Genomic DNA, 24,243 nt, shown 5'->3' with positions numbered 1-24,243 from the left:
TGGTGCAAAACTGAACTTGGACAGAAAACAACCAGGCTGGTACCTTGCAGCGCATCTGCTCAGCTTGTAGATCTTCATGGAGAATAGGAAGAGGCTGGGAAAGCTGCCGTTTGAAGGCTCGCAGTTTCTCCAGCGACTCGCCGATCCCTCTCTCACACCTCTCCCAGTCCTGGATAAAACACAATAAACAGGCATGACGCAAACAGAGGCTGCAGCTGTCATGGGACCAATCTGCAAACTAACGATGCATCCATTCAGGGTCTGCTGTGACAGTTTGCTGATCTAAAGCTAACAGTGTTTAGTTTACTTTACCTTCAGCAACGTGCTGAGCTTTTTCTTCTGTTCCTCCAGAAAGATGTTGGCTTGTTTCCACCTTTCTTGGGTATCAGAGAGCTCTGTCTGCAGGTCGCCTTCTGCCCGGCTATCTGCAGACAGGAGCAGCTGTCTGCCTGCTTCCACCATCAGGATGTAGCTGCCCTGCTGACGCTGAAGCACCTTTTCCTTCAGCTTAAGCAGAAATAATCATTATGAGAACACAGAACATGTTTACCTGCACTGCACAACTTACAAAAAACTACTACACCATTTCTGGTGTACTATTATCATTATACCTGGACTGCGTCAAGCATGGAGCGAGCTTTCTGCAGAGGAATTGTAGTTCCTGCCTGAAGCTGCTCTGCAGGGCGAGAGATCTCCAGGAGCCACTTGCTCAGCTTCTCCACCATTTCTCTGTAGTGCTGCCACTGACGGATCAGACCATCGATGATGCCTCGTCTCTGCTGAGCACGCCGCACCACGCCCTGCCACTGGTTACTCAGCAGAGCCAACTTCATGTTAAACTCATCTCTGCAGGAGAATGATTTCATATGAGAAACGCTGACAGATTGCAATCAAGTTATTGCAATAAAACAATAAATGTATAAAATCCAGTGGTATAGCCTTGTTTAAATGTCAGGAAAAATTTAACACACACCTGTCATCTACCTGACCTTGCTCTAACATCCTCTGTCCATCGCTGATGATGGAGTGAAGGATCTGCTGCCGACTGAACATTTCAGCCTGGAATAACTGTAAAAGACAAATGATGGGTGTAAATAAAACAAGAACCTGATGTTTTGGTACAATTTGCTCAAGCAGGTAAAACCTCATGGGCTTTTTGCTGTTCCATCAAACTCTGGTAGTTCCCAGAGATTTCTACAGCTAGATTTTCTTCTGTTTGGACCAAGAAGTCCATCCACGTTTCACACTTTTCCAGGAAGGTCTGCTGCTGCAGCAGGAATGACTGAAGTTTGCTGTAAACAAACAAGAAAAGAAGCAAGTAAAATAGAATCTTAATACCTAAAAAGGTCAGTTACATATTGATATGTAACCTAAAACGTTAGGCCGTATTTGTTTTCAGAGAGACTTTTAGTCCTCCTAGAAATGCATTCTCACATGTTACTATTGTTTGTACCTGAATCTCTCGGTGGTCTGCGCTGAAGCGGTGGACCAGCTCCTGTTGAGGTTCTGCATGCTTTTGATTTCCAGATCATTGAGAGGGAGTCTGTAGCCAAGCTCATTCAGATGCTCTAACTCAGGAGCCATGCAGCTAAATTTCAGCATGAGCTTCTGTGAAATGGCACAATAAAATGGTTCTATTCATTATTTACCGATTTAAGTATTTTACTAAACAGGAAACAGGAAAACCAGAGCAACCTTGAGCTGCTTCATGCGGTCCTGAATGACCGTCAGGTCCGTGCAGCCGTTAGGATCTTGCTCTCTCAGAACCTCCTCAGCTTCAACTACCCAGCAGCCCAGAGACTCCAGCTGTTTGTTAAAGGTTTCGTAGTCCTGAACTCCAGTCTGATATTGAGCAGACACTCATATTAACACACAAATGTACATTTTACGACTCTTACTTGTGTTTAAATAAATGTCCATGTTATTTATTTGCACCTGCAGGGTGGTGAGCTGTCTGTTAACAGCCTGTTCCACTCCAGCCAGCCGCTGAGAGAGAGACAGGTGGTCTGACTGGATCGCAGACGCCGCTGACGTGTCTACCTGCTGCTTCAGCTGATCTCCCAGTTCCTGGAGAATCTGAAGCGAGGCTTGCACAGGAATTTGAGATTGCAGCAGCTCCTGAGAAATGAACCCAACAAGATGTTGTTTTAAAACAAACAAGTGAAGAACCCTTTTTCTGTTTAAAGGTCCAAACACATGCAGGGCTTCACTCACGCTGCATTCGTGGATCCAGCTGGCAACTTCCTCATCGGCGATGTCCTTCCTGCAGGTGCTCTTCAGGAGCTGGTCAGCTTTCTCCTCCTGCAGCTGAACGCTGCAGCAGCTCTGCCCATGAAGCTCTTTGTAGTGCTGCCACAGCTGCAGCAGCGCTTTGCTGCTTCTAAGACGCTCTGCTATCTCTTCCAGTAAGCCACTCCACCTGAGGGCAACCGGCACATGGAATAACACTCACCCAGTAATATATTTAATTACAAATAAACAAATCATTATATATTTTCTAAAAATCACCTTGCATTCACGTCTTTGAGAGAATTATTCAGAGAATCTGACACCGACGGGTGACACTCTTTCAGAAGCTGGTGGGTTATAGCACCAAACTTTCTCAAACTACTCTCCTGTTTCTCCAGTTCCTCTTGCAAGTCCTTCACAGGAGACACAGATACAGCACTTGATTTACAGACATGAACAAATTCATTTAGAAAATCACTTAACCCCTAAGTATGTTAGGGGCTTAGGCTACAAATCAAGATTGAAATCATGCAAAAGTGTTTCAATAAGATAAACAGCACTACAAAGCATGAATAAAAACACACATGCTAATGATTTCAGAAACCTCTACTGATGCAGCATCTAAATGCTAAACATTGTGATCAATTCATCAAGTCTTCTTGTGAAAGCACCTGCAGACTTTGAACCTGCAGCTGAACGGCCTCCAGGGAGCCTGTGAGGAGGCGGAAGCGTGACACGGAGTATCTGCCCTCCATCAGGTAGCCATTGATCTCTTCTGAAGCCCGTTTGTACAAACTCCACTGATCCAGGACTGACGTCAGGCTGATTTTGAGCTGTCCTATCTATTTAAGACAGAATAAAGAGTTACATCGAGCAAACTGACAGAAAGTTAACTCAACAATCAAACAAAATATGTGAGCTGAAAAGAGAGCAGAATAAGTACCAAGTGGTCTAGGTTAGCCCAGGTGTGATTGACACTTTGGAGGGTCTCCATGACAATGGCACAGGCCTCATCAGTCTTGTTCTGAACCAGAGCACAGCCCTGTTCTTCTACTCGCTCCAGTTCTTTCTCCTTCTCCTTCAGTAAACTTTCCATCTCCTAGGAATAAAAATAAATCAAACGGGCTGCAGGAGTCACGAGTTTTGACGAAAAGGTGATAGACCTACCTGACAGTCTTTGAGCGCATTCTGCACAGACGTTAAATCTTCTATGCGAGGTTTCCTCTTCAACCTGTCCTCTTGAGTGGTCATCCAAGACTTCAGGGCCTGAATGCTGCTCTCATACTCCAGCCACATCTCCAAAAGGCTCTCAAGGAACTGGATCTTAAGGCATTTCATACACAACAGAATCAGAATCTGTGCTGGACTGTGAAGGTTTATGATAAAGTGACTTATTGTAATTGAATGGGACCTCACCCTCTCATTGATGTGTCCTTGTAGAAGCTGCCAGCGTCGGTTCATGGCGCCCAGACGCTCTGCAAAGTCAGTCTTATCGCTGCGCTTGCTCTCCACATCCTGACCGCTGATCTGAAGAACCGACTGGTTGACAAAGTCCACAGTCAGCTGCTTACAGCTCAAATCGACTCTGAATCCCTAAAATTGAAAACAAAAACAGATCATTTACGATTAAACAATATTTACATATTTGCCATTTAAATGTTGACATTGTTTTTATGTGAAAAATAAAACAAACTTTAATCACACACAAAGGTATGTAGAAAAAACATCAACATTCCCCATTACCTTGTATTTTTGCAAGTAGTCTTGAATTACATTTGATCCCACAGCACTCTTGAGGTTTTCTTCATCCTCCTCAATAACGTTCTCCATCAGAGCTATCCAGTTACACAGCTCAGAAATGGCATGACGAGAAGCCAGCTTTTCCATTTGGATCTTCATTTATAAATTAGGAGAGTGAAAAGCGCATGCTGCTTATTTAAGAATCTTTTAAAACGTGTGTTTACAAGTGAAAGAGCAGGAAAGTGTAATCCTATTTTCTCTGAAGGAGCTAAGCCTGTTCAGTGAGGCTGCATGTGACGTTACCTGATGCAGGTTCTCCTGAACCACCGGGACGCGTGTGAGCAGCTCAGTCCACTGACTGTCGATGCGTGCCAGGTCGCAGCGCAGCGCCACTGTGTCCACCTTCTTCAGTCGCAGCAGCTGGTTGCCCTCAGACATGACTGAGCTCTTCAGGCTGGACTTCCCCTCCACTTCTTTTGAGAACTCTAGGAAGGAAGATAAATGGTCCCTGACTGTTTCGAGCTCCAGCGGGACCAGAACCGCCTGTGTGTTCCAGAACTCCAGACGCTCCAGAGCAGACTGAAGCCACTCACTAATCTCTGCACACTCCTTTTGATACCTGTAGAAACAAGAGCAAATTCTAAATCACACCACGTAAACATAGCAGACTTCATGAGCATGAGTAGTTTATGTGATTCTAACCTGGTCCAGTGCTTTAGGATGGATTCGAGTCGCTGCAGTTCTTTGTTGACCTTGGATGTGTTGCTGATCCAGTGTTCTCCTAAAAGCGCCAGCTGATTCTCCAGCACAGGGCAGCAAACCGAGTGTAAGAGATGTTTTCCCTCATCCAGCACCTGCTGGAGCTTGTGCTGGTGCTCCGCCAGTCGTCCCCTCAGGCCCTTTGTAGTGAATGGAGGACAAACATCAGAAAAGGTTGGTTTTTTGCTGCTAGAGGATGGTGAAACTACCACAAAGGCTCAGATTAGCTCAGAAACACTCAGGAAAAAAACTGTGCTGGGCGTATAAATAAATGCTTCACATCATTATGGCTCAATCCTGCCTAAAAGTACAAACATTCTGAATGATTCACATTCAAGAACTTATTATGTAAGAAATCTATAAAAATGCCAGTTTGTACCTGATACAAAGAGATTATGTCCATCAGTCTGTCTTCAGTTTCTTCCACGAGGCCAGCGGACAGGACACTTCCCTCGACTGCTTCCAGTTGACGGTTCAGACTCTGGTAGTCGTACATCAAACAACACCAAGTCTAGAAATATATGTAATAAATATAAATAATATATCAACATTAGAATATAAACCGAATGCCTGAAATTGAAATCCTTCTGTTTTGTTCAAAAGCATTTATTTGTTTACATCTTTCAGCATTTGCATTCAATGTAACAAATTTAGTAACGTCTGAGCTCTTTCGAAATATAATTTGTTTATTTATACATCCATAGATTTCAAATTGTTGTGATCCATCACCTTTAACCTTTGACCCTTACCTGCAGGATACTCTCCAGCTCGACTCCTTTACTGTGTGCGTCTTTCAGGACGCTCCGAGATTCAGCCAGCGTCTCCTCCAAGGCTTGGCACTCTTTTGGAAGCATGAGACTGCTGATCTTTCTGAAGTATGTTTCTGTTAGAATCATATGCGACTCCAGACCCTGGAAAAACTCCTAGAACAGAAAAATGTAACAGTAAGAAAGTTTTCCTTCTTCTCGTTGCTTGTTTCTGTTACCAGCAGTGGGCTCAGTGTCATACCTTATGCTTGTCCAGGTGATTTTGGACTTCTTCCACTGAACTGACAACAATCCTCTGATCAGCAGACACTTTGTCTTTGGCTGTGTCAACCAGGTCAGTCAAGTCCTGCAGCGCGCGCTCGTACTGCTCCTTCAGAGCCAGGCTCTGGTTCAGCCCGCTGCGTCTGGAACCCACCGTCATCAACAACTCCTCGTAGGAATCCTGTCAACACAAACAGAAAACTGTGACTTACTGTCACAGCACTGATGTGACATCCAGCAGATATGTTACCTGAAGCTTCAGCAGTTTGTTTGCTGATGTCTGATCTGCCTGCAGCACCGCTCCTCTGGTTTTGAGCTCTGTGATTCTCTGCTCAAAGTCTTTCAAGCTCTCCTCGGCACTGGAAATGACCTGAGAACAGAAAACAACTCAGAAATCAGAAAAATACACTCCAATTCTCACTCTTTATCTGTTGTCTTTTAGTTTATATGTCAGCTTCCTTGTGTTATGTGATATTTGCTGTACCTCAAGTTGTTTTGATGCTGGTCTATCCATTACTCCAGCTAGGGCTTGAAGAATCTGGCATTTAGTCTCAATTAAAGCTGTTTGGAGGAGCTGCATTTCAGTCTGTAAACAGAAAATACAAACAGAAATTACAATATTTGTCCTAGAAATGTAAAATGTAGAAGATAAAATAAACTAAAATAAGAGGTGAACCTGGTATTCTGTGAGTTCATGTGCTCTGGTCCTCATGTGGTCCAGGTGTTGACCCAGAGCTCCACCAAGAGCAGCTAATCTCTCCTTCAGACAGTCCAGATTGTCCTCCAGCAGAACTCGGTCTTCATGTTTAAGCCCGGATGACCCAGCCAACAGAGCCTGACTGAGCTTCACTTCCTCTGCCACATGTTTCACATCATTCTCTAAGATCTGCAAAAACAAGATCTAAATCAGAATTTTTCAAAAAACCCACATATGTAAAAGAGAAACACTCTGAGCAGTAAAATACTGCTTTTGTTATATTAAACATGTGAAAACTATTGGAGCTAGGGAATTTGTCTCTTTTGCACCTCCTGATTGTGTAGCTGGGTCTCTGCGTTTTCAGCCAACAGCGCTGAGCCGGAGAACACATTGTTCTCCACTCCATCGAGCCACGAGGATGTGGAAGACACGGCCGTGTAGAGCTGTTGCTCCATCTGAGCCACCTGGGTTTCTGCTCTGCCACCAGGCTGTGCGCATCATTCAAATAAATAAAATACATTTTTACCGCCACAGAGGGAGTCAGACGTCATAATACAATGATAGAAATGTATAAAACCTGAGTGGTTATGTCTTCCACTGTCTGTCTGAAGCTGTCATAAAGAGTCTTTAGAGATGATTTGTCAGACTGGGTGTCCCCTTTAAACAGCGACCCTGCTGAGGTCACACGAGGAGCTCTGGAGAAAACCTACAATAATAATTCATTGTTAACATTACATTTCAGGATGTTTTCCTGAGATGTGCTGAAACTCGTGAAGCCACACGGTACCAGCAGCTTCTGGTCCTGCTCCAGGGTCTTTTGTAGAAGCTGGAGTTTGGTTTTGAGCTCCAGTCTGAGGCTCTCCCACCTCTGCTTCATCTGCTCCCGCCCCGTCTCAGATAAAGCTTCAGGAGAAAATGGCTCGGTTGTGCTGCAGAGACACAAACAGGTATGTGTCAATGCTGAGGTTCTCACAGCACCTTTACAGTGGAAGTGATGATCAGCTACCTGGCACTACATGGCGAGGCCTGCTTTATGAGGATCTCCTCTCCTCTGCTAGCAACAGACTGCAGAAGCCTTTTCTGTTCTGCAAGCTGCTCCTCCAACTCCTGCGTAAAGACCAGACATGAGGTTTAACTCAATGCTGTAACTTTGCTTAGCTGATGCTCAGAATGACACAGACTCGTTTCCTTTCACAAAGCATCAAACAATTTAATCTGTTAATTGAAAAGGGTTTGATCAACTATACGTTGAAGTAAAATATCCGACCTTCTGTCTCTGCAGGCTGTCTTCCTGTTGCTGGGTTCTTGTGGTTCTGGCCTGGGCCAGCCAGTCCTGCACACTAGAACTCCGAGAGAGACTGGAGTCTGATTCACTATCTTCTGGTTCTGGTACAGAGCCCTTCATAGACAGAGATTTGTTTGTACCAATCTTTATATTAGACCCCCTTTCCAAACAGGCATATAGATCAATGTGCTTCATGTTCAAAATGACAAATGATAGTAAATTACACATCAATAAAACAAAATCATCAGCATGTCATGATCAAGCAAATAAATAATTTTAATAATAATTAATTTAATTTAATAATAAATAATTTTTTTATCATAGACATATTAATGCTAAATAAGAGGATACTGAAAAGGTCAATGGAAAAAGTGAGACTGAGACAAACAGCTCACATTTAACTGGTGTTAAGTAATGCAGGTAACAGCTGCATTGCATCTACTGATGTTTTTAAGATGAATCAAAATTGTAAAAGCAACAAGAAGTGAAATGTGAGGTGCTGTAGGGCAAACCTTTAACTTTGTATTCAAATGTAAAACTCCTAATTTAGTGTAGAATTTGTTGTCTCGGAAATAAAACACTGAAGCACAAGTAGAACCAAAGTAATGTCTACTTGTCACTACTTCCACCTGGCAGCCTCTCACCTGGATGCTAAGCTGTTTGTCCTGCAGCATTTTCTGTAGCTCCAGTAAACCTCCCTTCAACGTGCGTAACTTTGAAGCCAGACGTTCTGCCTCTTCTCTAGTGTCCACTCGGCCCTCCAGCAGGAGGTTCTCACTGCGCAGCGACAGCTCGGAGAAGGCTGACACTTTTTCATCAATCTCCAGCAGCATGTTCTGCAGAAGCAGGAGGAGAGAGGCCAGCTCAAACATGATGTCTCACAACCTTTCTCTCCAAACAACAGTCACTCCAGGCCTGGCTGAGCCCTCGAGTCTAGCAGCTTTCCCCGGCCACAGGACAGAGAGAGCTCTCATCCTTGGCCCACCTTTCCGCCCTCGCCTCCTGTGCAGCATAATAACACTAATCCTTCACGGTCCATGCTCTGCAGTAGACATCCTCTCAGTCAAATTGAACAACAATGCCCCTGCAGTAAACACAACTGAATGTCCCCAGCTCTTGTCAAAGGCCATCGAGGATTGTTGTTCTGATGTTAGAGGAGACATCAGCTTTCTAATAGCATTGCAGCTCTACCTAAAGCAGGTTATTCCAAGACTGACAGGGACTGTCTCTCATCTGTTTCTCACTCTACTCTGCAATCCTACACTTGGATATTCAAGCAGATTAGTCACCAGCACCAATAGCAGGCTGTATTATTCGTGACAGCTCCACCCTGTGATTCTGACCCGCCCCGTCCCAAACCTCAGCTTAATCCGCTTAAGACCAGTCACTTAGCACTCCGGCCATCTGAATGCCCCTCTAACTTCACTAATGCTCTTGTTTACATTATAAAAACTCCCACGTGGTGATCCACGTGCAATACATGAAGGGAAAGATGCATGTAAACATTCAGATTTTTGCCTGACTTACCTGACATTCAATCTCCTGATCTTCGCTGTTCGTCTCCTCTGTAGGCTCGGCTTCAACAATGCCCTTGACAGCAGCACGAGCTTCAGCCAACCACTGATCCAGACCTTCTGCCTCTGTGTGATAAGACTGTATTGCTTGTTCCAGACGCTGACCCTCCAGACGGTCGGTGGCACGTTCCTACAGCAGGCCACACCACATTCATTGAATTTGTTTATTACGGTGATGTTAGCGATACAGATAGAAGGTGTTAACGACCTCCAGCTGCTGTTGTTTCCCTGAAGCTTTCATATGGATGGTGGCCATTCTTTCAGCCAACACAGCAAGCGAGGACCGCATGGCCAGCTGGTCAACCAAGTCTGAGTCCACGACATCAGCAGCCAGATCCCCGGTGAAGCTCGACTGCAGCCTATTGATTTCATCCTGCACACTCTGAATTTCTTCAGTGAGAGTCTGCACAGAACAACCAAGAGGTTAAACCCCTCATCACCATGTTTTCACTAATAAATAAAGCCTGTGTCGGTTTTTCGGTCTCTGCTCTACATTCATCAAAAAATCCTTCGTCCAGTCAACCTTTGACTTGTCAATATTATTTCAGAGTTAAGGCTCTAAGCTTGACTTCATTCATGAATAATAGGGAAACACATAAACTCGAACAACTCGTTTCAAACAAGAGCATTTCAGTTTGTGAATTAGCAGTTTATAAATTAAATGAAAGAGACTGTTTTAAGCCATTTAACCAAATGGAGCACCACACCAGCGCGTGATCAATGGTGAAGAAAAAAAGATCCTGAATTTGCAAAGTGATGCTTTCTGCAAACATAGACTCTTGAGTGAAGAGATTGATGTGCTGAAACTCACCTCGTGTGCCTTCATGTGGCTGTCTGGACTCCTGTCTGTCTCCAAAGGCTCACTAAGTTTGGACTCCAATGTTTCCATTTTTGAGGAGACGGACTGCAGCGCACTCTGGTAATGTTGCTGTTTTTCCAGAGCTTCATACAAGGATCTCTGCTTCTCACTGATCTGTAATTCAACAAGTTACAAAACACACAAGGTGAATCTGAAATACTGAAACAAATGCTAAGTTAGATACTCAAGTCATGTCATAGACATTAAACACATCTGATTTTTAAAAATACTTTTTTACGTACTACATTCTTTAAAGTTTCCCATGAGCGCTGTAGGTCATCCATGTTGGCCACAGACTCAAACGTTGGATCGTACAACTCTTGAATTGGAGCTCTTATGAGTGTTCCACGTCCCATCTGAAAAATATTCAATCGGCACCTTCAGCCAGATAAGGCCAGATATCATCTTTCATTCAATAAAAAATAATAACACAATATCTGTGACTGAGCATTTTTTAATCAGTTGTACTTTTTAGAATAGTTTAACCATTTACATAGGACAGAGTTCAGAGGAAAGATCAACAACCAGATAAGAGTTAACATCTTTAGAGGCGTGGCAGGTTAGATACCTTGGTGATAGAGCCTTCAGTGTGAGAGACAGGTGAAGGAGAACGACACACAGGGGAGGAGGAGACCTCACTGCTAGTGCCCTCCTCCCCAGACTCCTCAGTAACAGGTGATAAAAGAGTGTGACAGCGGCCAGCTGTCATCTGACAGAACAGACGATAAACAGTAACAGGTGAGCAGACATGCAAGATGTACTGGGAAAATAGAGCATTTATAAGCTAGGTGTTTAGCTCCCTACATTAAATGGATAAAAAACCCAGAAATAGCAGAAAGATATAGGAAGGTGTATCAATAAATGATAAATAAATCTGTAGAATATGTTTAGAATCACAGGATCTCTCTATTTGTTACAGAAAATCCACTTGTTTTAGTGAATAAAATCAATAGTTTGATTGTTGCTCTAGTCTAGGGGTATTTAATTCTGGTCCTTGAGGTCCAGCACGTTTTAGTGGTTTCACTGATTCAACACACTTGATTCACCTGCTCGACAGCTCAGCAGGCTCTGCAGAAGCCTGTTCATCACCTGCTGATTGAAATCAGGTGTGTTGAAATTGAGTTAAAACTAAAATGTGCTGGATACCGGACCTCCACGCCCGGAATTTAATACCCCCTACTCTAGTCCATCGACAGACAGATCGATATTGTCTGCCAAGTATCAACTTTAAATGTAAGATGTATTAATGAAGATGCAGTCTTTGAGGAAGTCTTTTGTTATTATATATCTACAAAATCCGCTCTCAGGTGTTTCTAATAGCCTTAAGAAGACCTAAAAACTTCAGAAACATCCTCATCCGGCATGACATGACACCCTAGGTCAGGAGCCACAGTGGTGGATGATGTGGTCTTACTGTGACAGACTGAGATGATTTCTTGGATTTGTCTCCATTCATGTCCTCCAGCTCCTCAGGAAGTCCCTCTACATCACTGACTGTTAGCAGCATGGTGGCATGTTTGGCCTTCACTGCCAACATTTTGCATTTTGAATTCAGTGAAGCAATTTGCTCCTGGTAGCCTTTGATCTTCTGGGCCAGTTCCTGTACATAGAAAAAGTATTATGAATTGTATGAATGACCACTAATACTGCAGCCCAGCCAGCTGATCAGTATTCACAACCACTTCCTAACTTTACTCCATATAAAGTAAAGGGGAGTGGTGACAGGATGCGGGTGTTTTACCTCATGATGAAGAATTTGGGCTTGCAGCTCCTGAATGTTATTGGTGGGGATTGGTCGGTCCTGAATGACCTGGTGTGCTTCTTCTATCAGGCCCTGTAGATCCTTCACCTCCAGTTCATATTGCTCATACTGAACCACAGCCTCCTGGAAAAAAGGATAAATCAATTTGTAAAAGTACCATTCAGGTTGTTTTATTCCAAGGATATAATTCTTAATAATAGGTGTTTATAAATTAGCATAATTTTATTTTTTAAGACCTGAAAATACATAAAATACATTTTCAAGCCTGGAGTTTTTACTCAGTTTAGATAATACTTTTGAATGCTACCCACAGCAACAGAGCGCCCCCTCTCTACCTGTAGAATGTTGCATTGCTGTATTGCCACATGCTGTAACTGACTGGCTTCCTGCTGCAGACGCAGAGCGGTGCGACAGATTGAAAGGCTGGGCATCACTTCCTCTGGAACCCGAAGTGCGCTCTGACACAGCTGCACCGTCTGCACCTGCTGTTTGAAGCTCTCCATTTCTGCCAGCAGCCGCTGCAAAACCAAATCACGGATCAATGTTGATAATTAATAATCATTACACAAAGTAAAATGGAGACATAAATATGGATTTCTTTTCAGTCACCTGTCTCTGACTGAGTTGCTCTTTGAGGCTCTGGCGTGCCAGCTCTGGTGAGGTCAGTGTAGCTTGGACTTGCTCCAGAGCAACATGTAAGGCCTTAACTTCAAACTCGAGGGTTTCCATGCTCTAAAGACACAAGTTGGTTATTTATTAACTGAAACATTTGGGTCTAAAACACCAATGCTTCTTCAGGAACATTTCCCTGTACCTTGTGTGCATCCTGCAGGCTCTGCAGCCGTGTCTTGATGCTTTGCTGAAGCTCATCAGTGTGCCGGCTGAGTTCACAAACCTCTTGACTCATTGATTCAACTTGAAGAACCTCAGACAGAAGCTCTACCTTCTCTGCCATAGATTCAAGGTCTCCATGGAGCTCTCGAGACTCACGAAAGACAGCCTGAGCAAAGGCAACAAAACAGGTGTGTAGCAGGCCAAACTAAATACAGCAACCCCTCATTAATAAGTAGTTCCTTGAACATTATGTAGACGAAATACAAGTCTTAAAGTTCCCAAAGACCTTAGAACACATATGTTAAACTGTGAGGTCCAGTTTACATACTTGTGCCCGTTATAAGATGATAACATCCACACACACCTGGTACATCCGTATCTGCTCCTGCAGATGAACAGAGGAGTTCCAGATGATGTTTGCCCTCAACAGGCTTTTAGCTTTCTCACACCACCTCACAATAAAGTCCAGCATCTCGTTATACTCATCCAAATAGCAGATAGCCTGAAGTGTCAAGATACGAGACATTTTAGCATCCTTTTATAAATATGTGTGGCAGAATGTTGGCATTAGATGGAGATGATGCAAAAAAGCAAACCTTTTTGAGCCAGTTGTTCCTACAGTCTGCTAGTCGAGTTGTGTGGTGATGCATCTCGGATAACTTGTTAATAGCATCACTGAGCTGTTTGGCCAGCAGCGGGTTTCTGCGACTAAACTCTTGCACGCCAGAATCCAGCTCTGAGAGAGAGCGGCCACAGGAGTCCAAATCCTCGAAAAGGCTCTAAGAAACAAAATATGGTAAACGTACATCAGTGTTTGTAGGCAGGAAAGTCTACTGACAAATGAAGCAGAGTAGGGAGCCAACCTTGACCTCCTCTTTGGCATGATCCACATCTGGAGATTTCTCCTTAAACTTATTAGCAATTGCCTTCAGCTTCTCTGACATGTCATGGATCCGAGAGCTGAAGTCCTCCTTTATTTCTCTGGTTCTCTGATTTTCCCTTTCTTTAGAAAGAACCTGGAACACAAGTGACAAAAAGGGGCATACTTGCTAAATATAAGTATTATAAAAGTATCATAAAAAGTGTCAAAGCAGTTTACTGATTTCAAAGTTCTTATCGCGACGAGGTCAGTTTACCTGATCTTCGATTGCACCCAGTGCAAGAGAGACCTCAGCTAGTTGCATGGAGATTTCAGAGGGGAGGATAGTGTAGAGGTCTAAGTACTTGCTCTGTTGTTGCTCAGCTAGCTTTTCCACATTCTGACGATAAGTAATGACGTCACCATGTATGATCTAAACACACCAATAGAAGACCAATTTAATGGAGAGAAACCATGTATACAAAGAAGAACGCAGAATTTTTAAGTGGTATAAATACCTCAAGTTCCTGCAGCAGAGAATCAATGTCTGGTGTGGGGTTCAGAAGGAGCTCTCTGGTCTCCTGGATCCAGGCTTTCACCACACTGAGTTCCTTCTCCACTTCTTCTCTTTCCCTCAGCTCCTGAGCTGACTGAGTACGCTTGGTTCTAGACTGTGTCAAAAGGCTGAAGACAAATGGATAATATTTATTTAGAAACTCCAAATGACTAAATATGGTTAAATTATAAAATATATGAAATTTACAGGGAGTGTTCATCCATTACAGTACGTTAGATGTGGTTAGACGGCTATCTTTACCTTTCCATTTGGTCCTGAACTGCTCTGATCTCCTTTAAGCTAGGAAGCTCATCTTGATCGGCTGTCGGTGAAGGAGGCACTTCCATATTGTGCAGCAGACTGAGGGCGTACTGGCGTAGCAGAGTGAGCGAGGAGAGCTCCCTCTCCAGGTCTTGGCTCAGTAAGTCATGCTGATCTAACAGAGATAGCAGCGTGGCTTTGGAGGCTTTCTCCACAGCGCTGTCAGGGAAACGACTTTGGAGCTCGTCAGAGACCGCTCGAACTTTGACCATCTAAACAAAAGGAAGTTGGTATTGCAAAGCTGCACTTTTTCATATAATTATAAAATTTTCTGCCTGCATACCTTCTCTCTGAAAGTCCTCCACTCCTGTGCTGTGTCCTCCAGCACTCTCTCCTGTCCCCGTGCCACGCTGCGCAGTCGCGTCCAACGCTGCCATACTGTTGTCATGGAGCGACTGATGGTGGCCTTGCTGGCGTCACTCCCCACCAGCTCCAGCTGAGCAGCTTGTTCCTCCAAACCACTCAGCTTCTCTTGAAAGCCATTCACAAGAGATACGAGAGACTAATAGAGACAAGAAAATAAATAAAGAAAAGCACCCATAGAAGGCAATTCAGGAGGAAACCGTATAATGAGGGGTATTGTGTGTGCCTTTCATACCCGATGACTGCACAGCTTCTCTTCAGCTTCTTGGTTCGTCGCTGCCTTAGCAGTAGAAAACTCTGTAAGCTTCTTCTCAGCCTCGTTCATAAGCTCAATAACGGTTTGTCTTGCCTCCTGAAATGACTTCCACTGGGCCACACAGCTGAGAAAGACAAATATGCTGGAGTTAAATGTAAAATTCAATCCCAGATAGATTTAAGAGTTTTAGGACCAACAATTTTATAAATACTTTTCAACAGATATGTTTTCCCTGTGTTTATTAAATATCTTCATTTCTATTTTTCTAACAAAAATGTGTTCAGTTCAGTTCTTTTCTTTTATTTCAAACATATACATTCACAGTCCTTACAACTTATCCTTCAACAATTTGTTTGAAAAGGAGTAGACAGAAGTAAACACTTATTTAGCCCTACCCCCTTAAATGTAACCATTATTCATGCAGCTTTTTACGAGTAAAATCTCTAGTTTGCAAATACCGCAGGGAGAGATTGTTGGTTAAACCAAATTTCCTGGATAGCTGTTCGAAGCTTGCAAAGGTGTCATTTCTATATAAATCTTCAATACTATGAATACCTTTGTCATGCCAAAACTTTAAAGCCACTGTCCATTAAGGACGGTTGAAAGAGGTGATTATGCATTATTGGCGAGTGAATAGAAATTCTTTGACAACCAAGAAGTCGCTTGAACTGATTTACATTGTGCAGTGACTGAGTTACAATTATATTATCTTTAATATTATTAATTAGTGATGGTAGGGGTGCGCAGAGTAAGGCCGGGAGTGAATGAAGGGCTGCTTGTAACCCTCTCAATCTGTAGCCATGCAGGAATCCTATCAGTCCGATCTTTTAGCCATAAAGTGATGGCGTTGAAATTTGCTGCCCAACAGTATGCGCGCAAATTTGGGAGTGAGAGCCCACCTACATTTTTCGGTCTTTCCATTAATTCTTTCCTAATACGAGCTGCTTTATTATTCCATAAGAAGGAAGAAATAATTTGATTAAATGTTTTGAAGAAAGATTGTGGTATATACACAGGCAGTGTTTGAAATAAATATAAGAATTTTGGTACAATAGTCATCTTTACAGAATTTTTTCTCCCAATAAGAGATAATAGCAAACTCGCCCATCTTTTAATATCTTGTTTGCACTGATCTAACAAAGGAATACGGTTACTTCTAAACAAACTAGAGTAGGATTTTGTAACTTTAACTCCCAAATAAGTGAAGGACTCTGTTGACAACCTAAATGGAAGATTGGGGTACTCTCTAGCATTGCTGCTAATCGGGAAGTATTCGCTCTTATTAAGATTTCACTTATATCTGGATATGCTTCCAAATTTCTGCAATGTTCTAAGGACTTCTGGGACAGAGGTAATGGGATTGGTGACATAAAATAACAAATCATCTGCGTAGAGCGAGACTGTATGGGTTAGGCCACCACGTGAGATGCCTTGTATAATGTTATTACTTTTTAAAGCTATAGCGAGTGGTTCTATAGCAAGACGAAAAGCAAGGGGCTTATTGGGTCTCCCAGTTTAGTCCCTCTAAAAGAGGGAAGAAATCAGATGACAACCCATTAGTATTAACAGAAGCAGTTGGACTCGTGTAGATGAGCTTGACAAGCTGAGTAAAGTTAGGACCAAAACCAAACCTGCTAAGTGTTTGGAAAAGATAATCCCTCTCGATACGATCGAACGCCTTTTCGGCATCAAGTGATATTACTGCTTCTGGGGATCAAGTGCCAGAATCAGTGTAGATGAAATGAAACAATCGTCTAAGATTAAAGTACGAATGTCGACCCTGGATGAACCCAGTCTGATCCCCGGAAACGATATTAGGAAGAACTGTCTCAAGTAGAAGTGCAATGGCCTTTGAGAACACTTTGCCATCAGAATTTGTTAAGCTTATCGGTCTATAAGACGAGCAATCCCGAGGATCCTTATTTTTCTTTAATAGCAGTGTAATAGATGCCTGCCGGAGTGTAGGTGGAAGAATATTTCTCTCCAGTGCTTCTTCATAAACTGCAAGAAGAAGAGGAGCAATTTTGTCTTTAAGTTTTTTATAAAAGTCAGTTGGAAAACCATCCAGACCAGGAGCCTTTCCACTCTGAAGGGACATTATTGCATTATTAATTTCTTCTCATATGTACATTTCAAATCCACAAAATACGTAACAAACAAATCAACCCTATCACCCTCAATATTACTGACCTGGTTTAACCCCAATTTCTTCATTCTTATATCCATTTAAAATGTGTTTTTTATATTTACTTTAAAACTGGTCTAAGTTATTACTTTCTTTTATTTCTTCGGTTAAGCTGTTCTATAATTTTACTCCTGCTATTGTATTAAACATACTGTTTAAAATAGTTCTGGCAATTTGTATTTTGAAATTCCATTTCCCTCTTAGGTTGTACCCACCTTCTCTGACTATAAATATTTAACTCATTTCTTTTGGAAGCGTTTTATTTGTTACTTTATGTATTATATGTGCTGTTTTGAACTTTACTAAGTCTTGGAATTTGGTTGTATTTTGATTTAAAAACAAGCATTTTTATGGTCCCTGTGCCCTGCATTATTTATTAATCTTGTGGCCTTTTTCTGCATTATATACTGGTCGGATATTACCTTTGTATGAGTTTCCCCAGACGTTTACACCATAGCTCATATATGGGAATAATAAAGCACAGTGTAATATGTTCAGTGCTCTCTGATCCAAGATTTGCTTAGCCTTCACCAGAACAGCTATGCTTCTTGCCCATTTCCCCCGAACATAAGCAATATGTGGTTTCCAACAGACCTTGTGGTCAATGATCACACTAAGAAATTTTATGTCATTTACTCTTTCTAAATATACATGGTCAACACATATTTCTACACTGAGATGTTTCTTTTTATTTCTAAATAACATAAATTTTGTTTAATCTTGTTCCTGTGAAGCTTCCATCCACATGGGGGCGTTTTAAAAATAATCAACTTTTGAAGGTCATTTTAAAAATCTAAAATTTTCTCATCAAAAATGTGGATAGGAGAAACAAATGTAAAAATGTTTTAAAAAGTGTCCCCAGTGGTGTGGACAGGTCCTCCAACTGAGATCATTGCATGCTGAAAATGAATGGAGCTAGATGCTTTAGTCACACCTGTACAATACCATTGTGTGCAATCTCTTATGATATTGAGCAATCTTTTAGCACTCAGAGTTTGTGTTGTGAAGAATTCTTAGCTATAACACCCAATTTTAGATCAATGCCTGCTAAACTGACTGAGTTGTAGCCATTTGGTTTTGATGGTTCGATTCTATTGAGTGGGTTGTCGTGGGCTAGTATGGCTTGTCGATTTCAGGACAGCGTTTCGATTACCAGTTGTACTCTCACTTGGCAAGTGGGGTTAGACCTAAATGTGAACCGTACTGTATGTGGCTTTCGCCGACAATACAGAGGAATGTTTGAAGTTCTGACGAGGACCAAACTTTGCTACTACTTGCTGGCATCTGCTCACATCTGTGTATAAAGAAAGATAAACATTACCGCACTCTGGTGTTTAGTTTGCTTGTTGTAAGCAGTGATGTTTTTCTTTTACCCAGTCAATGGACTGAGTTGTGTGACACCAGCCGCTCTACCCTAGCTGTACCACTGCAGTCCAGGTCAGTTACATGGCCTGCTTTTATAACAGAAACAGACAAATTTGCTCCCCTACCCGCTCTAACCCATCATGGACCCCTCAATGAAACCAAAGCTTTAGAGTATCATTTATCTTGAATAAAGTTGACTCCAAAGTGGATCAGTTGTAGCTGCACATCTAAATCATTATTTTCTGAGAGTTTAATTAAAATCTGTCATGATATATTTTGCTAGTGAACAAACATGTAAAAACGATCGAGAATTTGATGTCTCTTACCTTTGTAGGACATCCTGGTGACACTGGAGTTGATCTCGAACCTCTTCGCCTCTCTGCTTTGCCGACTCCACGCTCACTCGTAGATGCTCTTTAGCTGTGGGGTTCACCAGGCTCTCTAACTGGGGAAGCAGCGTCTGCAGCTCTTCCAGATGGATGAGAAACTCCTGCTCAGTTCCCATGATGTCCGCCTGTTGCCGGAGGCACTCCTCGTAGTTCTCGACGTCTACGCCCAAGCTAGCTTGTTGAAGGAAAGACACAGCATCCTCCAACCACTCGCACGCTGACTGCATTCTGAAGTGGTACTTCTGACACAACACCAGGGCATCCTCCAGGGTAAGCTTCATACAAAACCACGCAGAAACACAGATAAATACATTAATGATTAATTTATTTTCTTTTGTAAATATCCTTTATTGGGCCTTTATTTTGTAATTAAAAGCATCAGTATTAAACAGACTGTAAGAGCACCCCACCTGTTTAGATGTCAGCGCCTTTTGAACGTCTGCCTGTAGTTTTGCCATTTCTTTGAGGCTTGTATCCACATGCACAGGGACAAGCTCGTTAGCGCTGACATACTCCTGCTTTTCCCGACTACTCAGAGCAGCCACAATTCTCAGTCTGGACTGAACTTCCTCTTGCAAGATTTGCTGCTTCCTTATCTCCTCTTGCACCTTCTCCACTCTCACGTCGACAATCACAGCACAGTCTAGTTCATCCCTGATATGCTGCAGCCAGTCCAGGGTTCGTTTCATCTCAGTCTCAAAGTCTTTGCTCTGGATGAACCTGGTCTCACATTCTTCTATCAGATCGCCCACTGCAGCCTGTAGTGATCGCAGCTCCTCCTGCCACAGAATCACCTGCTCTTTGGAGGCATCGTGGGCTGCTTGCTCCACACGAGGGGCAAGAGTGTCCATCTGCTCCATGAGCCTTGATAAGTGGGAGTTGGCACTTTGGAGACTCCCTGCTAGAGCGTGGTAGTTCTTAAGCCTCTCCTCAGCTGACTGCGTCTCTGCACTCACTTTAACCAGCTGCTCCTTGGTGGCCTTTAACTGAGAGTCAACCTGCATGGCCATCGCCTTGTGGTCCTCAAAAGACTCTAGAGTTTCATCTAGATGTTCTACTTTCTGTTCCACTAACCTCTTTAATCCATTATAGAGGCTCACAAGCTGGGTCATTTCCTCTGGGCGCCATGGCTGCCCTGTGCTGCGGAATCCCTCTTTTTTCTGATTCAGTTCACTCACAGCCAGACCCAGGTTGCTGAGATCTGTCAGAATAGCTTTGTAGTCACTCTGTAAACTAACAACCTCCTCTGTCTGTAGCCCAACAGGTTGGGTGGCCAGGTTATTGAACTGCTCCTCTAGCTCTTTCAGGGCTCTGTGAGTGACATCTATAAAAGACGTGTATTCATTCCTTGTTAAAATGGCCTGCTGGATTTTCTCTTGTTTTTCCTTGGCTAGTGCTAAAATGCTGTTGTACTGTTGAGGGAGGGTGTTGAGTTTTTCATCCAAGTAGCAGTGATCTACTTCATTAAGAGTGGGTAATATCTCCTGACCTGCTCTCTGAACAATCAGGAGAAGATTCTCATACTCGACAGCCTGCTCGATTATCTGTTGGTACTTCAGCAGCTGTGCATGCAGTTCAGCATCACTCACCATCAGGTTGATTTCAGGAAACGTAACAATATCCGCTTGTTTTAGCCACTGGCATATCTTCTCCAAATCTGTTTTAAAATACTTCCTGGAGACAAGGACTCGTTCCAGCTCCTGAAGTTTCTGACCACATCTGTGGAGTGTCCTGTCAAAGATATTTTGCAACTCCTGCAACTTTGTGAGGATCTCGTTTCTTTCTTCATCGCTGGCCTCTCTCATCAGGTCTCGCCCCTGAGACCACAGTGAGGTTAACTCACTCTGGTAAGCTTTCAGGCTGCTTTGGATGTTCCGGCATGTTCGCACCTGCTTGGCAAGGTCATCAGGCAACAAAGCAATGTACTCTTCTGCCTGGGCCTTCTTCTCATTCTGCTGAACCCAGGAGATGGACTGATTAACCGCCATCAGGAACTGTGTCCTCTCTGTAAACGCCTTACTGAGGTGTTTACGCCGCTGCACTACTTTCACACTCAGAGATTCCACCTCTGACTGAGTGTCAGAAATCAGTTGCTGCAGACTCTGGCGCTCACTGAGGCCCAGCCGTGGCAGCACCCTGTCAGCGTCAGCCATGGCCTGAGCCAGTAGGAGCTGCCTCGCCTCCAGCTCACTGCAGATGCTCAAGTGGTCAAACAGGAAGCTCTGAGCCAGTTCAGGAGGGGGGCTCATCTTCATAGCTTCAGATAAAGCAGGCTGCTGTTCCTCGGCCCAGTCCCGAGCCTCTCTCAGATGAGCCTCCACTTGTCTCATACCTTCCAAGGTCACCACGGAGTCCTGTATTTTTCTTTCAATGAGATTTTGCATCTGCAACCATCGCTGCTCAAAGTGGCTGATTTGCTCTTTGACCAGCTCCTTGTCATCCAAGTTCAGATGTTGGATGGCTTTCTGTTTCTGCTCCCTGAGGTTTTCCAGGGTGCCTTTCTGCTCTTCCAGAGTTATCGCGAGCTTCTTTAATGCCTCTAAATGCTGAGATGAGCTTTCAGCATCCGTTCTGTAGCAAAACAATCACACAAATGCTCAAGATGTATAGCTAATTTTTGTTGACGAGAAAGAGTCGAGGTAAGAGGTATTTCATTGCATTCTGTGTATCCTGTACTTGATGCATTGGAAAAATAGAGTTGAAACTTGAAAATGGATGAGAAACATGGTAAAATAGTTTGTAATAAAAGAGCTACATTTTCATTTCACTAACTAGGTTTGTTGAAACCCACCTGGCCAGATTGTCCCACTCCTTGGACACCTGCTCAAACAACTCCTCCACTGCAGCAATGCAGTCATGGTAATCTTTAGACCTTTGCAGGTCCTCCTCTCTCTGGGACTCCAGCTTGTTTACCTGGTGGCAGAGCTCAAGCCAGGAGTGGCTTAGATGGTCAAGTTCTGCATGTTCTGCTGTGTCTTGGCCGCCAGTCAGTCTGTTCACAGTCTCCGTCATTCTGGTGAGAATACTCTGTTTAGACTGCAGCGTTTGGCCACATTCCTGGGTCACAAGAAGTGCAAGTCATGGTCAAACTACATCCTTCCAGACATTTAAATTACATTTTATTTAATCTCACAACACACGACAGAATGCTAAACCAGACTAAAAGCAAAGAGTTGCAAATACAAGAGTTTGATTGATGCTAGCACCCACCTTAACTTGGAACAACATGTTCTGGGCGATCTTAGTCTCCAACTCTGCTGGTCTTCTAGAGAGGCTGAGGAGCTGCTGCTCCATGTCCTGAAACAAGCTTGTTAGATCCTGTTTTTGTTCCTTAATCTCTCTCCAGCCTTCTGAAAGCTCTTGTGCATTGGACATCCTTTCTTCTATCTGTGCAGACATTAAAATAAAACATTTAATGCAGCTTTTCTAAATATACGAACAAATCATATTTACCCTACAAATTCTCCAACATTGCAGTCACACTGATTTCTAAAGGATGATTTAATACAGAGTGCACAGTCTGTGTGGACTTCTTTGTGGATCTTATGTTAAATTTCAATTGTACAAAAGTGTATAAACAGGTTTTATTCATGTTACTGCCACCTCCAACTCCCCTGACTTTCAGCATTGTCTACATCTAATGGAAATCTTTCTTTTATTGACATAAAAAAATCCACATGCACACACAGAAGCAGAAACACTATTATTTTGGTTGCAGGAGATGTTAATACTGACCGTGAGTTTGATCTGCTGGACCTCAGCTGCTGCAACTCTCACAGCATCATGAGAAAGGTCACACACAGAACACACCAGGTCCAAATATGTGCTGGCCTGTTCCTGAAGGGCTCTGTAGTGCTTCACCTGCATGTGCAGTTAAATAATAAATGATCAAATACAGAAACAGAGCTGAAGCCTCACAGATTTAATTCCCAAGACCAGGTGACCCCACTGTACCTGCTTCAGGGCTTCCTGTAGACCAGATGGTCCCTGATCATTGAGCTGAAGCTCCTCTTGTACGGTTGTTAGCCAGGTTTGGCACTGCTGCAAAGTGTCCTGATGGCTGACATGTTTCTGCAGCTCCCGGTCCAGACTCTGGTAAACCTGTAGCATAGAAATAATCAAAATTAACTGTTTGATCACCTCTGAAGCCACCTTCAAATAAAATGTACAAAATGGTGAAGACAATTGGTTGTTGTCATCTACAACTCACACGCTGGGCAGTGCTGCAAATGGCAGAGTAGCTATCTCTGGTCCCCTGTAGGTGAGCCTGGACTTGTTGGCTGATCTTACCATGAACTTGAACTTGATTTGTGCAGCTAACAATAAGACCTTCTCCTTTTTGCTTTAGACTGGTGAGACGCTCCTCAAAGTTGGTGATTTCCTCCATTGTGGCCTAAAATCAGTGATATTATTATTAATTAATATTATTAATATTATTATTATTGCCTGACTATATTATCATTTCATTGTGTTTACTATTTAATTCTAATTTTTGCTTATTTATTTTTTCTTGCACCAAGTACCGCAGCAATTTCCTAATGTTGTGATCCTCACACATATGGCAATAAAACACTTCTGATTCTGATACAAACAAACAAATAAATACCTTTGATGTATAAAAAGTTGGTTATAATACACTATAGTTTAAGTTCATAAGTGTCAATCATTCTATTCCATCTGCTCACAGCAGTAGCTTAAACATTACTGTGAAACTGGAATGAATGAAGACGTTGATCACCTTGTGTCGGGCCAGTTGCTGAGTAGCCATCTCCATGTTGCTGGTCTGCATCGAGTCTGAGGTCACAAGCCTGCTGGACATCTGTAACAACCATTTCTCTACTTCCTGTAGCTCACTGTTGTAATCCTCGTGCTCTTTTACCCACTCCACAAGGTTCTGGACATGAGTCTAAAACAAACAAAATACGTATTTTTATTTTGAGATATTTTGAGGTCTCAATACCCACAAACACTTCAAAGCAGCAGAAAACCTTCCTGTACCTTAGCTGCCAAAAAAAGATCTTGATAGTCCGCCTGTAGCTTCTTCATGTTCTCACTGATGGTGGGGTCATTGATCATGTCGAGCAGCGCCTCTCCTTTCTCTATGACAGATTTCACTGCAGACTCGTGAGCCTCTACAGTTTGTTGAATAGTCTGCATAAGTGACAAAAAAGTAATGTATTAC

At 43.0% G+C, this 24,243-nt stretch overlaps 1 protein-coding gene across 13 annotated transcripts in view; it reads right to left on the bottom strand.

Annotated features, from left to right (window-relative positions):
* The window catches only part of syne1b (spectrin repeat containing, nuclear envelope 1b), an 89,002-nt gene that overhangs the window by 13,334 nt on the left and 51,425 nt on the right, over positions 1-24,243 (bottom strand). For 12 of the 13 annotated variants that reach the window (XM_054741769.2, XM_054741778.2, XM_015969492.3 and 9 more), the window contains 56 exons: positions 24,060-24,212; positions 23,800-23,967; positions 23,272-23,454; positions 23,016-23,162; positions 22,797-22,922; positions 22,272-22,448; positions 21,853-22,118; positions 19,472-21,632; positions 18,999-19,336; positions 15,102-15,246; positions 14,787-15,005; positions 14,444-14,715; positions 14,145-14,310; positions 13,904-14,059; positions 13,631-13,783; positions 13,364-13,546; positions 13,132-13,269; positions 12,748-12,933; positions 12,543-12,665; positions 12,269-12,451; positions 11,913-12,056; positions 11,586-11,771; positions 10,740-10,880; positions 10,414-10,527; positions 10,124-10,285; positions 9,521-9,715; positions 9,266-9,442; positions 8,383-8,574; positions 7,721-7,852; positions 7,460-7,560; positions 7,241-7,382; positions 7,031-7,159; positions 6,783-6,941; positions 6,433-6,642; positions 6,241-6,342; positions 6,007-6,126; positions 5,737-5,937; positions 5,478-5,651; positions 5,108-5,239; positions 4,672-4,868; positions 4,273-4,588; positions 3,973-4,122; positions 3,646-3,822; positions 3,397-3,552; positions 3,173-3,328; positions 2,901-3,071; positions 2,509-2,642; positions 2,215-2,419; positions 1,936-2,118; positions 1,696-1,842; positions 1,454-1,608; positions 1,145-1,292; positions 974-1,068; positions 612-846; positions 313-507; positions 44-169 (listed from right to left, as the gene is read on the bottom strand). In XM_054741769.2, the coding sequence (XP_054597744.2) occupies positions 44-169; positions 313-507; positions 612-846; positions 974-1,068; positions 1,145-1,292; positions 1,454-1,608; positions 1,696-1,842; positions 1,936-2,118; positions 2,215-2,419; positions 2,509-2,642; positions 2,901-3,071; positions 3,173-3,328; positions 3,397-3,552; positions 3,646-3,822; positions 3,973-4,122; positions 4,273-4,588; positions 4,672-4,868; positions 5,108-5,239; positions 5,478-5,651; positions 5,737-5,937; positions 6,007-6,126; positions 6,241-6,342; positions 6,433-6,642; positions 6,783-6,941; positions 7,031-7,159; positions 7,241-7,382; positions 7,460-7,560; positions 7,721-7,852; positions 8,383-8,574; positions 9,266-9,442; positions 9,521-9,715; positions 10,124-10,285; positions 10,414-10,527; positions 10,740-10,880; positions 11,586-11,771; positions 11,913-12,056; positions 12,269-12,451; positions 12,543-12,665; positions 12,748-12,933; positions 13,132-13,269; positions 13,364-13,546; positions 13,631-13,783; positions 13,904-14,059; positions 14,145-14,310; positions 14,444-14,715; positions 14,787-15,005; positions 15,102-15,246; positions 18,999-19,336; positions 19,472-21,632; positions 21,853-22,118; positions 22,272-22,448; positions 22,797-22,922; positions 23,016-23,162; positions 23,272-23,454; positions 23,800-23,967; positions 24,060-24,212 (11,502 nt within the window). The remainder of the gene's footprint in view (positions 1-43; positions 170-312; positions 508-611; positions 847-973; positions 1,069-1,144; positions 1,293-1,453; positions 1,609-1,695; positions 1,843-1,935; positions 2,119-2,214; positions 2,420-2,508; positions 2,643-2,900; positions 3,072-3,172; positions 3,329-3,396; positions 3,553-3,645; positions 3,823-3,972; positions 4,123-4,272; positions 4,589-4,671; positions 4,869-5,107; positions 5,240-5,477; positions 5,652-5,736; positions 5,938-6,006; positions 6,127-6,240; positions 6,343-6,432; positions 6,643-6,782; positions 6,942-7,030; positions 7,160-7,240; positions 7,383-7,459; positions 7,561-7,720; positions 7,853-8,382; positions 8,575-9,265; positions 9,443-9,520; positions 9,716-10,123; positions 10,286-10,413; positions 10,528-10,739; positions 10,881-11,585; positions 11,772-11,912; positions 12,057-12,268; positions 12,452-12,542; positions 12,666-12,747; positions 12,934-13,131; positions 13,270-13,363; positions 13,547-13,630; positions 13,784-13,903; positions 14,060-14,144; positions 14,311-14,443; positions 14,716-14,786; positions 15,006-15,101; positions 15,247-18,998; positions 19,337-19,471; positions 21,633-21,852; positions 22,119-22,271; positions 22,449-22,796; positions 22,923-23,015; positions 23,163-23,271; positions 23,455-23,799; positions 23,968-24,059; positions 24,213-24,243) is intronic. The other variant, XM_070547047.1, reaches the window with a different exon arrangement.

The sequence above is a fragment of the Nothobranchius furzeri genome, chromosome 18 (genome assembly GCF_043380555.1).
Source record: "Nothobranchius furzeri strain GRZ-AD chromosome 18, NfurGRZ-RIMD1, whole genome shotgun sequence".
Classification (NCBI taxonomy): domain Eukaryota; kingdom Metazoa; phylum Chordata; class Actinopteri; order Cyprinodontiformes; family Nothobranchiidae; genus Nothobranchius; species Nothobranchius furzeri.
This window is presented reverse-complemented; position numbering and strand designations above follow the sequence as displayed.